This window comes from Ahaetulla prasina, chromosome 1, assembly GCF_028640845.1.
Source record: "Ahaetulla prasina isolate Xishuangbanna chromosome 1, ASM2864084v1, whole genome shotgun sequence".
In the NCBI taxonomy this organism is placed as follows: Eukaryota; Metazoa; Chordata; class Lepidosauria; order Squamata; family Colubridae; genus Ahaetulla; species Ahaetulla prasina.
The window spans coordinates 9013717-9027909 of record NC_080539.1 but is presented as its reverse complement, the minus strand read 5'-3'; the positions used below and the strand labels follow the sequence as shown (position 1 = coordinate 9027909).

General features: G+C 44.9%; 1 protein-coding gene across 1 annotated transcript in view; it reads left to right on the top strand.

The window, feature by feature from the left end:
• CLTC (clathrin heavy chain) overlaps window positions 1-14193 on the top strand; it is a 110050-nt gene that overhangs the window by 51579 nt on the left and 44278 nt on the right. The window contains exons 7-11 of the mRNA XM_058164119.1: window positions 271-468; window positions 3860-4060; window positions 8221-8373; window positions 10544-10666; window positions 12469-12606. Of these exons, the coding sequence (XP_058020102.1) occupies window positions 271-468; window positions 3860-4060; window positions 8221-8373; window positions 10544-10666; window positions 12469-12606 (813 nt within the window). The remainder of the gene's footprint in view (window positions 1-270; window positions 469-3859; window positions 4061-8220; window positions 8374-10543; window positions 10667-12468; window positions 12607-14193) is intronic.

Here is a 14193-nt window from a genome sequence, read left to right as displayed (position 1 = left end):
CGAACCGCCGAACTGCCGACCTTTCGATTGACAAGCTCAACGTCGTAGCCCCTGAGCCACTGCGTCCCTTTTGCAGTGTTACTATGGGGCGCTAAAAAGAATCAATCAGCCCTTTACCTTCCAGTTCTTTTTCTTCCCCCATTTCCCCCACTATTTTCACCTTCTTTGGTCTTTTATATCTTGATAAAACTTTAATAAAATGATTAATAAAACAAGAATGCAAGAGATCCTAATGATGAACCGTGTTCCATCCCTCTCCCTCCATTCCAGGTGCTTTCAGTATGTGTGGAGGAAGAGAACATTATCCCGTACATCACCAATGTGCTGCAGAATCCAGACCTGGCTCTGCGAATGGCCGTCCGTAACAATCTTGCCGGGGCCGAAGAGCTCTTTGCCCGAAAATTCAACGCCCTTTTCGCCCAAGGAAGCTACTCGGAAGCAGCCAAAGTAGCAGCAAATGCCCCGAAGGTATGGAAAAACGTCCAAGTGATCCAAGCTTTGTCTTTTGTTTTATCTACTACTCAGCTCTGAATCCTCAGTTCATATCCTACCTGTTGCTTTTAGTTTGTTTTTCTGGCACTGGCATACAAGGACTCCTCAATTTATGGCCACAGTCGGGGACCAGAATTTCCATTTTGCTAAGCAAAAGTCTATGGAGATTCTCAGTCATCCAGGTCGCAGTTGTCCCAAAGGTGCTTATTTTTCAAGAGGCAACTGGACTTTCATGTTTTTTTCTCCGAAGACGTTTCGCTTCTCATCCAAGGAGCTTCTTCAGCTCCGACCGGATGGTGGGGAAAGGAAGGATTTATATTCCTTGCAGAGAGCTGGTCATTTGCATCTTTCTAGAGAGTCTTTGAGGCCGCTTGAAGGTTTATCTGTGTCCTCAGGTTTACCTGAGTAGGGGTGCGCTACCATTTGCACTACTCAGATGACCGTGAGAACACAAATAAACATCCAGGCGGCTTCAACGACCATCTGAAAGAATGCAAATAACCAGCTGTCTGCAGAGAGTATAAATCCTTCCATTCCCCACTTCAGCTCTGTCAGAAAGCTGAAAAAGCTTCTTGGATGAGAAGCGAAACGTCTTAAAAAAAAAAAAAAAGTCCAGGTGCCTCTTGAAAAAAGCACCTTTGGGACAACCATGACCTGGATGACTGAGAATCTCCTTAGACATTCATTAAGAGGCTGTCCTTGCAAAAGTGGATATGTGACCTGACCAGCTGATTTCTTGGCCATTGGTTGCAATTGCCCCAACTGAGTCTTATGCTTGTGGCTTGGAATTTATTATAATTTATTTATAACATTTATTGGCTGCCCCATCTTAACTCAGGGTAGCTCTGGGTGGAATGCACAATTAAAATTGCCATTGGGTCTTTTTAATGCACTTTATGCAGCATTGTAAAGTATTCTCCAGTCACTGGCTGGCGGACTTGAGAAAAAAGGTGGCAAACATGTCGAATAAATAAATAAAAGTTCATTCTGAAACTAGACAGGGAAGCCTTTACCATTCCCAGCTGCCTCCCTAGCTAGCTGTGGCACATTCTAGGTCTGTTGTGCAAGGCTGGATAATAGTTTGACTGAGGACTTTTCAGCCTTGGTGACACAGTGGTCAGAATGCAGTATCGCAGGCAAACTCTGCCCACTGCCAAGAGTTCGATCCTGACTGGCTCAAGGTTGACTCAGCCTTTCATCCTTCCGAGGTCGGTAAAATGAGGACCTAGATGGTTGGGGGCAATATGCTTTGTAAACCACTCAGAGTACCATAAAGCATTATTAAGCTGTATATAAGTGATATTGCTATTAAGACATGAGGACTTCAGCTTCCAGAATTCTCCTAGCCCCGTGATGGCGAACCTATGGCACACGGTCCAGAGATGGCATGCAGAGCCCTCTCTGTGGGCACATGCACCATCACCCCAGCTCAGCCAGCTGGTTATCAGGCTTCCGAGATGCGCATGCGCACCGGCCAGCTGGTCATCGGGTTTCTGGCATGCGCACCTTCCAGTTTGTGCTCTTTGTGCCGAAAAGGTTCGCCATCATTGTCCTAGCCAGGAAGCTACTCGGAAGCAGCCAAAGTAGCAGCAAATGCCCCGAAGGTATGGAAAAACGTCTAAGTGATCCAAGCTTTGTCTTTTCTGTTTTATCTACTACTCAGCTCTGAATCCTCAGTTCATATCCTGCCTGTTGCTTTTAGTTTGTTTTTCTGGCACTGGCATACAAGTACTCCTCAATTTATGGCCACAGTCGGGGACCAGAATTTCCATTTTGCTAAGCAAAAGTCTATGGAGATTCTCAGTCATCCAGGTCGCAGTTGTCCCAAAGGTGCTTATTTTTCAAGAGGCAACTGGACTTTCATGTTTTTTTCTCCGAAGACGTTTCGCTTCTCATCCAAGGAGCTTCTTCAGCTCCGACCGGATGGTGGGGAAAGGAAGGAGTTATATTCCTTGCAGAGAGCTGGTCATTTGCATCTTTCTAGAGAGTCTTTGAGGCCACGTGAAGGTTTATCTGTGTCCTCAGGTTTACCTGAGTAGGGGTGCGCTACCATTTGCACTACTCAGATGACCGTGAGAACACAAATAAACATCCAGGCGGCTTCAACGACCATCTGAAAGAATGCAAATAACCAGCTGTCTGCAGAGAGTATAAATCCTTCCATTCCCCACTTCAGCTCGGTCAGAAAGCTGAAAAAGCTTCTTGGATGAGAAGCGAAACGTCTTAAAAAAAAAAAAAAAGTCCAGGTGCCTCTTGAAAAAAGCACCTTTGGGACAACCATGACCTGGATGACTGAGAATCTCCTTAGACATTCATTAAGAGGCTGTCCTTGCAAAAGTGGATATGTGACCTGACCAGCTGATTTCTTGGCCGTTGGTTGCAATTGCCCCAACTGAGTCTTATGCTTGTGGCTTGGAATTTATTATAATTTATTTATAACATTTATTGGCTGCCCCATCTTAACTCAGGGTAGCTCTGGGTGGAATGCACAATTAAAATTGCCATTGGGTCTTTTTAATGCACTTTATGCAGCATTGTAAAGTATTCTCCAGTCACTGGCTGGCGGACTTGAGAAAAAGGTGGCAAACATGTCAATAAATAAATAAAAGTTCATTCTGAAACTAGACAGGGAAGCCTTTACCATTCCCAGCTGCCTCCCTAGCTAGCTGTGGCACATTCTAGGTCTGCTGTGCAAGGCTGGATAATAGTTTGACTGAGGACTTTTCAGCCTTGGTGACACAGTGGTCAGAATGCAGTATCGCAGGCAAACTCTGCCCACTGCCAAGAGTTCGATCCTGACTGGCTCAAGGTTGACTCAGCCTTTCATCCTTCCGAGGTCGGTAAAATGAGGACCTAGATGGTTGGGGGCAATATGCTTTGTAAACCACTCAGAGTACCATAAAGCATTATTAAGCTGTATATAAGTGATATTGCTATTAAGACATGAGGACTTCAGCTTCCAGAATTCTCCTAGCCCCGTGATGGCGAACCTATGGCACACGGTCCAGAGATGGCATGCAGAGCCCTCTCTGTGGGCACATGCGCCATCACCCCAGCTCAGCCAGCTGGTTATCAGGCTTCCGAGATGCGCATGCGCACCGGCCAGCTGGTCATCGGGTTTCTGGCATGCGCACCTTCCAGTTTGTGCACTTTGTGCCGAAAAGGTTCGCCATCATTGTCCTAGCCAGTATGCTAGGGGAATTCTGGGAGTTGAAGTCCAAATCTCCAATTTGAGGAACATTGATCTAAAGCTTCTACAAATGGTTTATTTTTTAAAAAAAATAATTTACTAATGTTGTTGGTCCATCTCGACTGATTTGCAATGGGTAGATGATGTCTTTTATCCACCCCTTTTTTTAATATATAGGGAATATTGCGCACTCCAGACACTATTCGCCGGTTCCAGAGTGTCCCAGCGCAACCAGGACAAACTTCCCCTCTGCTTCAATATTTTGGAATTCTGTTAGATCAAGGGCAGCTGAACAAATACGAGTCCCTGGAACTCTGCCGGCCAGTCCTCCAGCAAGGACGGAAGCAGCTCCTGGAGAAATGGTTGAAAGAAGATAAAGTAAGTCATTTATTTGACAGGGCATCTTTGAAGATGGGGTTTTCTTAGTGGTCACTGACAGCTCAGATTTCATCCTCCCGGCTGGGTTCAGCGTGTGTCTCCTACTGTGCAAAGAGCACCCATCTGTCTCCAAGAAAATGGAACTGGTTTTAAGTTAAGGTCAGGTAGCTTCTGCTGGATAATTTTGCTTTGGGACTGGTGCCATAGCAGAGAATCACAGAATAACAGAGTTGGAAGGGACCTTGGATATCCTCTAGCCCAACTCTGGCTCAAACAGGAAACTCTATAGGATTTCAGACAAATGGCTGTGGAATCTCTTCTTAAAATCCTCCAGTGTTGGAGCACCCACAACTTCTGCAGGCAAGTTGTTCCACTGATTAATTGTTCTCACTGTCAGGAAATTTCTCCTTAGTTCTGAGTTGCATCTCTCCTTGTTTAGTTTCCACCCATTGCTTCTTATCCTGCCTTCAGGTGCTTTGGAGAATAGTTTGACTCCCTCTTCTTTGTGGCAGCCCCTGAGATATTGGAACACTGCTATCATGTCTCCCCTAGTCCTTCTTTCCATTAAACTAGGCATACCCAATTCCTGCAACCGTTCTTCATATGTTTTAGCCTCCAGTCCCCTAATCCTCTTTGTTGCTCTTCTCTGCACTGTTTCCAGAGTCTCCACATCTTTTTTATACCTTGTTGACCAAAACTGAATGCCGTATTCCAAGTGTGGCCTCACCAAAGCATTACAAAGTGTGTGACTAACACTTCATGTGATCTTGATTCTATTCCCCCTGTTAAATGCAGCCTAGAGAACCAGTGAAAAATGCCAACTGTCAGATGGCAACTTCCTGGCGGCAATATATTAGGCACGGAAGACTTTTGACTCCTGGCTGGAATTTCCTGGCAAATGAAAGGATAGGAAATTTGCCTTTCAGCTCTTCAGCTGAATTACGTAATGTTGCCCTTAAAATGAGTGACCTTTCCCTCATGTGTCAATTGTTCCCAGCTGATGGACAATGCTTGCCTGCAAGTATATTATGACCTCTGTCTAATGCCAAAATAAAAATGCCCCCCCCCCCCACACACACCGCAGTTTCTTAGTGGTTAAAATCTCAGGAGACACTTGTCCAAAATCTTGTGACATATAGAAAAGCTAAATTCATTATAAAACTCTAGTGCCCTGCACCAGTTTCTGACCCCACTGATTACAGTTCATCAAGTCTTTATAATTCTGAAATTGAATCAAGATTTAAAATTTCCAAACATTGGGTACACATTTTTTCCAAACACTGGGATGTGGATAATGGGGCAGGAATCATTTAAAAGCATTGTCTTTTGTTAATTGAGGCAACAAAGTTCTTCTTTTGTCATCCATAACCACAGCCTTGGAATTACACCCATCATTCAGAAATTGTATTGAGACCATGCTGGTCCTTATTTAATGAATGCTTTGGCTTAGTTGCGTCCTAAAAGTATTTTTTCAGATATTTTTCCTGTTATAAGATTTAATTTAATCCCTTTGCCTTCTGTTGGCCCTTATTAATAACTTAACTTCTTGGAGTCAAAGGTTACTGAACTCTGTAGCTGGACTTCTAAATGTAGTTACCTCTCAAGAAAATGTATTAAAATCATCTTAAGATAGGGAGCACGGGGGCCTCTGTGGTTAAGATGCTGGGATGGAGGTTAGCAAGCTTATGTTCAAGACCCAAGTGCTGTCATGGGGTGAGGTTGAGCTTCCGTCCTTCTGGGGCAGGGTTGAATGCCGTCTTCCTGGATTAGGGTTGAACTCCCATCTTCCTGGGGCAGGGTTGAATCCCATCTTCCTGGGGCAGAATTGAATGCCGTCTTCCTGGATTAGGGTTGAACTCCTGTCTTCCTGGGGCAGGGTTGAGCTCCTATCCTTTTGGGGCAGGGTTGAGCTCCCGTCCTCCTGGAGCAGGGTTGAGCTCCCGTCTTCCTGGATTAGGGTTGAACTCCTGTCTTCCTGGGGCAGGGTTGAGCTCCTGTCCTTTTGGGGCAGGGTTGAGCTCCCGTCCTCCTGGAGCAGGTTTGAGCTCCCGTCCTTCACTCCAGCAACTGCCAGGGATATGAAAGATGCCCCCAACTGTGCATCTCCTGCGTAACTGTGGCTAATCCTTTCAACCCGGAAGTACCTTGGGGCTCCTGACACAAGTGCAAGCAAGCAGTCTTAAGATATTGCCTGCAGTTTAACCTTTACTGTTTGAACTTGATTTCTGGATTCAGCTCAGTTTCACTCTTCTCCCTCTCTCTTCTTGAAGACTGGGATGGGGGGAAAAAAACCCGAAAAGAAAAGCTGGGTTCCTGAACGCAGGACTTCTTTTCATGACAAATGTCCTTAGCTATTTTAGCTTTACAGTCAATGAGCTTAAGCAGCCACCAGCTTAAATCTCAATCTGTCTTCATTCTTGACTGGGGGGTTTATCACTTGACCTTTTGGTGACTTCTGAATGAGATTTTGCTTTCTTCTTCCAACGTCACCTTCCCAGGAAAGTAGATCTGTGACTTTCTTCTTGCTTTGCTTGCGTGATGAGGACTAGCTGCATAGGGCACTGCCCTGTGTTTAATTTTGTTTCTACTATTGACATTGATCAGAAGTGCCATTCATTGTTTAACATCGTGCCAGCATAACCCTTAAGACTGGGGGGGGGGATGTCCAACCTTGGCAACTTTAAGACCTATAGACTTCAACTCCCAGAATTTCCCAGCCAACCATGCTGGCTGGAGAATTCTGGGAGTTGAAGTCCACAAACCTTAAAAGTTGCCACGGTTGCACAACCCCTCCCTTAAGATGTTCCCGTAATGCAGCATAGGTCCCATAGTACAGGAACTAGGGGAAAAAATCAGATACTGCCGCAGCTGACTGTTGGGGGCGAGTTATTGGCCCCAAAGGAGGGAGTGCGCAACTTGGGTGTTCTCCTGGATGCACGGCTGTCGTTGGAAGATCATTTGGCGGCCGTCTCCAGGAGAGCCTTTCACCAGGTTCGCCTGGTTCGACAGTTGCGCCCCTTCCTTAATCGGGATGCCCTATGCACAGTCACTCATGCTCTCGTTACCTCTCGCCTGGATTATTGCAATGCTCTCTACATGGGGCTCCCCTTGAGATGCACTCGGAGGCTTCAGTTGGTCCAGAATGCAGCTGCGCGGGTGATAGAGGGAGCTCCACGTAGCTCCCATGTAACACCTCTCCTGCGCAGGCTGCACTGGCTACCTGTGGCCTTTCGGGTGCATTTCAAGGTTCTGGTTACCACCTTTAAAGCGCTCCATGGCTTGGGGCCTGGGTACTTACGGGACCACCTGCTGTTACCTCATGCCTCCCACCGACCCGTACGTTCACACAGGGAGGGACTTCTCAGGGTGCCGTCCGCCAAACAATGTCGGCTGGCGGCCCCCAGGGGAAGATCCTTCTCTGTGGGGGCTCCTACTCTCTGGAATGAACTTCCCCCCGGTTTACGCCAAATATCTGATCTTCGGACCTTTCGCCGCGAACTGAAAACATATTTATTTGTTCGCGTGGGGCTTTCTTAAATTGGGGAGATTTTTAAATTTAATTTTTAGTTTTAAATTGGGGTTTTTTAGATTATATATTTTAATTTATCGGCCTAACTGTATAATAAGTTTTTTAATCTATTTTTAATTGTATATTGTTTATTTTTATCTTGGCTGTACACCGCCCTGAGTCCTTTGGGAGAAGGGCGGTCTAGAAATCTAATAAAATAAATAAATAAATAAATAAATACTGTCCCAAAATGAATGTTATAATTTGGAGGATTCTTTAGGTTGCATGAGCAATGGTTAGAATGCAGTACTGCAGGCTAAGTTCTGCTGATCACCAGCTGCCAGCAGTTTATGTCAGATCAAATCTCACCAGGTTCAAGGTGGACTCAGCCTTCTAGCCTTCCGAGGTCATTAAAATGAGGACCCAGATTGTTGGGGGCCAGAGGCTGACTCCGTAAACCGCTTAGAGAGGGCTGTAAAGCATTATGAAGCGGTATATAAGTCTAAGTGCTATTGCTATTGCTATTTCCTCAACTGCTTGTCACATTGACACACATAGGAAAGAATTTCTACTGCAATTTGTTTTATACAGGCAGCCTATAGAATTTTTTTAAAAAAAAAAAACAATCTCTGAAATGCTTGCTTTTAAACAGTTGGAATGCTCTGAAGAATTGGGAGACCTTGTGAAGTCTGTGGACCCAACATTGGCGCTGAGTGTCTACCTACGGGCTAACGTTCCCAATAAAGTCATTCAATGTTTTGCTGAAACAGGACAAGTTCAGAAGATCGTGCTGTATGCCAAGAAGGTAATTGGTTTACCTGAAACCTTTTTTTTGGGGGGGGGGGAAAGCCAGGCCAAACTTTTAGCCCCCACCATGTCTTGTGGTAGATCCTGGTCATCTTTTGGTCAGAAGTCTTTAATCTTAATCCCTGTGTGAAATAGCCCATTGTATTCAGTGGCCGGTTCTGATCTTGCGTCCAAAATTCCTAGCCCACATCTCTGTTGGAATTGACTTACAACACGTAGCTTATGAAGAACCACAAGGGGAGACCATGCTTCTAAGTCTTTGTAAGAATGACAACCACAAGTGGTAGGAACAGCACATAACAAACTGAAAAGTAAAGTCTCGTAAGGCTGGTTCCAAGCATGACATCTTAGGGCGAGGGGTTGTTGGTGCTCTCTGAGCTTGGTTGTTTTCTTGCAGATGTTTACTAGTTACCAATTTGGGTAATCAAAGTTCTGAAAGAAAACAACCAAGCTCAGAGAGCACCAAAGGACCCCTCATTTCAACCCTAAATTATAAATATTCTCAGGGGTGTGTCGTGTCCCACTCCTCCGCTGACGGCTGGGTCAGGGAAATCCGAATCAGGCTTGCCTCTGCAGCTCTGCCCAAAGTCCTAGCAAAGTCCTCAGAGCAGGCAGGAGACCAGTAAGTGACTTCAGCAAGATAAGTTCGACTTTTGCCTGACTCAGAGACTGCCAGAAAGTAGATCCTTTATATAGGCCATGGGGTGTGGCTCCATGACTCAGCACTCATTAAGGCCTGCCCCTCCCTTCCCTCTGTTGCCTCCGCCTCTCCAATCTTCTGATGCGAGGGTCACACCAATCAGCTGTTGGTAATAAACCCTCCTCAGGCTCACCTGCTGTGGAGGAGGGGGAGGGGTCTAGCTGCTCCGTTTGCCTGGGCATGGAGTCAGGGCTGGGGCAGGGAGATTCTCCTTCTGCAGTTTGTGTGGGCATGGAGCCAGGACTGGGACCGGGAGGCATACATTCCTCAGTGTGCGGGAGCAGGTAAGAAGGCCCCGGCTGCTCTGAGGGCGGGCAAGACACAACAGGGTGTGTGGCAATGGTGGATGTTGCGTAGTTGGCCTCCTGCACTACGGGGGGGGGGCGTTTTTGTCCTCCCTGGGCTCTGGAGGCTTTCCTTGAGCCTCCGGGAGGGTGAAAACTGCTTCTCCGGGCTCCGGGGGCCTTCCAGTAGGCCTGTTTTTTGCCCTCCCCTAGCCTCCAAGCGCGCCCTGCACTTACCTGCATCCAAAACGGGCTGCGTAGGAACTCCTGGGAGGGGCAGGGTGGGGTGGACGGGGCCAGCCAGGAGTGGGATTTGGGGGTTCTCCAAACTGCACAGAATCTTAGCTAGAGGTTCTCCCGGACCCCTGCGAACCCCCAGCAGCCCACCCCTGAATATTCTCCTTTGCCGATTTTTTTGTTGTTTGCTGGGGTCTGTGAACTTTGCTAGGAGATGAATGGGGGTTAAGCAGGGGTGAAATGTAAAATTTGTTATTACCGTTTCTGTGGGTGTGGCTTGGTGGGGGGTAATGTGACTGGGTGGGTGTGGCCAACTTTTTTAAAAAAATCTTTTAAAAGCATTTTTTCTACAACCTCTTCGGCCGAAGAGTTTGTAAAAAAATGCTTTTAAAAAGCTCTGATGATCCCAGCTGAGTTGCATGATCGTCAGAGGCTTTTCTTTTCCTTTAAAAGCATTTTTTCTACCAAAGGCTCTGACGATCAGGCAACTCAGCTGGGATCGCCAGAGCCTTTTAAAAGCATTTTTTCTACAACCTCTTTGGCTGAAGAGGTTGTAGAAAAAATGCTTTTAAAGGGTTCTGACGATCCCAGCTGAGCTGCGCGATCATTAGAGGCTTTTTTTTTTTACTTTTAAAAGCATTTTTTTGGCCGATGCTTTTAAAAGTTAAAAAGAAAACCCTCTGATGATTACGTGGCTCAGTTGGGCATGTGGGGTGCAGGGATTTTTGCTACCAGTTCTCCAAACCACCCGCTGCCATCGCTACCAGATTGGGCGATCAAGTCCGAACCGGGAGCATTTCACCCCTGGGGTTGAGCTTTTCCAGTTTTCAGTCTAGATAGGGACCAAGCCAAACACAGACAATCTCAGGATGCTCTCACTCCAGCATACAAAATTGCAGCAAAGCTAACAAAATATTTCCTTTTGGGCATGCACATGCCCTTCCTAGGTTGGTTACACTCCAGACTGGATCTTCCTCCTGAGAAACGTAATGCGGATCAGCCCGGACCAAGGACAGCAGTTTGCCCAGATGTTGGTGCAGGATGAAGAACCTCTGGCAGATATTACCCAAGTAAGGAAATGTCTTGAAACGTCTCTGTCCATTTGCTCCAGCAGGCTGCAATAAATGGCTTTTATCATGTAGATCCTTGGTTTCTTATAAAGCCTGTTCACACTATTGCATCAGAAGAAACATTTCAGTTTCTCTAATAATCCTGTTTTCACATGCATGTTTCTGTCATTTCCACTCATTGACCTTTTCGTTCTTTGCGTAGCGTCGAGCGATGCTAGCAGGAAACTTGGGAGAGTTGCAGTCTCAAAATTCAGACCGTGTGCCCTATTGCGAAGGTTACTAATAACATGGTAAAGGTGACATTAAGCAAGCATGATAATAACCATACTGCAGAGAATTCAGCATGTGGGAATGTGACGGTTCTTTATAATTTTGAGGCATAAGTAACAGTTGTCTATAAACTCAGTTTGATCATAAATAGAATGACTTTTCTAAGACTTCTGATGGAGTGAAAAATTTGGCAGCTGGCCATTTGGTCATGAGCAGAATGGTAGGTGATGCAGTCTTGAGGATGTTCGGGCTCCTAGCGAAAGACCCCAAGTAGATGGTGGGGGGCTGCACAGATCTCATGTTCTCCTGACCTCATGTGGAAAGTGAAATCTCAGCAGTCATTTCTTGACTGCTTGCTAAATCTTCCATGTGGCCCCTTGAGAACATAAACAGATCTCAGAATGTTCTCAAGAACATTCCTCCGATTTGAGGAGATCCTCAAGGTAATCTTTGATTTCTGTAGGATTCTACAGCAGTTTTGCTTAAACTTGGCAACTTGAAACTGTTGCATGCTGGCTGGGGACTTCTGGGAATTGAAGTCCACACATCTTGAAGTTTGAGAGACACCATTGTACAGCATCAGGATTTACACTAAGGGGAAAACAGGTTTTGTGAAAGACACTTGCATGTCGTTGTACATGGAACATTTTAGAACTGAAGCCTTTAGCCCAGCGGTTCTCAACCTGTGGGTCAGGACCCTGTTGGGGGTCGAATGACAATTTGCCAGGGGTCGCCTAAGACCATCGGAAATATGGGAAGTATACTTGCGAGTTGAACAATTGTGTTCCAATGGTTGACTTCACAAGCCAGCTGCAGGCTCTTCAAATTGCTAGCCGAATTCGGCTTCAGGCGCGATGAATTAAAAAAGAGAGAAATCTTTGCTCTGATGTCTCCCTCTCAAGCCAGCTGCAATCACTCCCAATCGCTAGCCTAATCTGGCTTCAGGCACGATAAACTTAATAGGGGAGGAGTCTCCGCTTTAATGCCTCCGTCCTCAAGGCAATCGCAAGCAGTTCAGATCGCTAGCCAATACGGCTTCAGGCGCGATAAATTCAAAACGAAAATAATTTTATGGTTGGGGGTCGCCACATCGTGGGGAATTGTATTAAAGGGGTCGCCACATCATGGGGAATTGTATTAAAGGGGTCGCAGCACTATAAAGGTTGAGAACCACTGCTTTAGCCTTTCATACGGCTCTGTTTTCCATTTTAAGCTCTTTACTGGGAATGTCCCGTGTTTCAAAAGCCGTCATGTTGTGTTCAAAATACATGCTTCAAATGCAAACAGAGGCAGGTTTGAAAGTTGAAAAGCTACTAATGAGATCAAAACTGTTTCGAAATGATTTCAAATACGAAATGCTTTTGCACACTAAAAATGAGAGGGAGATAATGGTGTGCATTTGGCGCCTTAAGCGCGGATGATTTGTCTGAATTAGATAACCTTATATCGCTGGAATATTTATACAAGGCTTTATCTGCCTTGGATCAGAAGAATCTAAAACAAATGCTTTATTTTATTTTATTATTTTACAGATAGTAGATGTGTTTATGGAATACAACCTGATCCAGCAGTGTACAGCTTTTCTCTTGGATGCCCTGAAAAACAACCGTCCATCCGAAGGGCCTTTGCAAACTCGTTTGCTTGAAATGAATCTCATGCATGCACCTCAGGTAGGTTTTGCGCCTGGTTCTCGAAAGGATTTAGTTACCCTGCTTCTTGGATTTTCTTCTCTCACGGATTTGAAGTAGTATTCAATTGCAAAGCTCCTATAAAGAAACCCTTAAAACAGGGATTTCCGTTCTGCTCATTCTTAACCTTTAAAAAAAAAAGAGAGAGAACCAGAGATCTCTTAATGCTCATAGTTTCCCTGCAGGCAAGAAGCTTCCAATTTTCTATGAAAGTTAAACCGATAAAACCAGGTACTAGTACTTTTATACTGATTATAACTTTTCCAAAAGTTTGTTCCGAACTAAGGATTTGTTCTTTTTAAAAATAAAAGCTTATCAAAGTGAGCTGCAGTCTAAAAATGATTACAATTATTAAAAATAACTCTTTGTGATTGCCATTTACTATTTACTAAACAAATAAATAAAACTATTTACTAAATCTGCACTACTATTAATCTTCTCATCGTTCCCATCACCCATCTCTTCCCACTTTTAGAGCATTGTTGAGGCCACCTGGAGGTGTGTCTGTCCTCGGGGATACATTTATGTCAAAATTGAATAGCCCTCTCTCAATAATGGGGAGGGATACAACATCATCTATCTCCAGTCCACAATATACCGTATTTTTTGGCGTATAAGACGCACTGGAATATAAGACACACCTTAGTTTTTGGGGAGGAAAATAAGAAAAAAGCTGATTGGCAGGTGGATTGGCCTCCGGAATACCCCCAGTCAGCTGTTCCCAGAGGTGAATTTTAGCAACAGGTTCCTTGGTTGTGAGCTCTGTGCCTTGCTTTTTTTTTTTTTTTTTTGCTTTTTTTTCTGCCTCTGAAACTCTGTTTCAGAAAAAACTTTTTCCTGCCTCTGAAAGCCTCCGAAACAGCTTCAGAAAAAAAGCCTCTGAAGCTCTGTTTGGGGGTTTCTTTTCTGAAGCTTCTTTCAGCCTCTGAAATCTCCTTTTGAGAAGCTGGGTGGGGCTACATTCGGGGAATAAGAAGCATCCAGATTTTCACCCTCTTTTTTTTGGGGAAAAAGGCGTGTCTTATACTCTGAAAAATACGGTAGTCCTTTCAGCATCTCCACACATTGCACCTTGACCCCAGGACACAAACAAACCTCTAAATGGCCTCAATGACTCTCTAAAAGGATGCAAATTCGAATATTTGTTTTTTAAATTTGTTTTTAATTTTTGTATTCTGTTGTTTTACCCTGGCTGTAAACCACCCTGAGTCCTTTGGGAGAAGGGCAGTATAGAAATTAAAATAATAAATAATAATAAATAATAAATGACCACCTTTCTTTTTGTTATTGTTGTTAGGGTTTTTTTTTTGGTTTTTTTTTTGTTTACATTTATACCCCGCCCTTCTCCGAAGACTCAGGGCGGCTTACAGTGTATAAGGCAATAGTCTCATTCTATTTGTATATTTTTACAAAGTCAACTTATTGCCCCCCCAACAATCTGGGTCCTCATTTTACCTACCTTATAAAGGATGGAAGGCTGAGTCAACCTTGGGCCGGGCTCGAACCTGCAGTAATTGCAGGCTACTGTGTTCTTAATAAGCCTTAATAACAGGCTTTACCAGTGTGAGC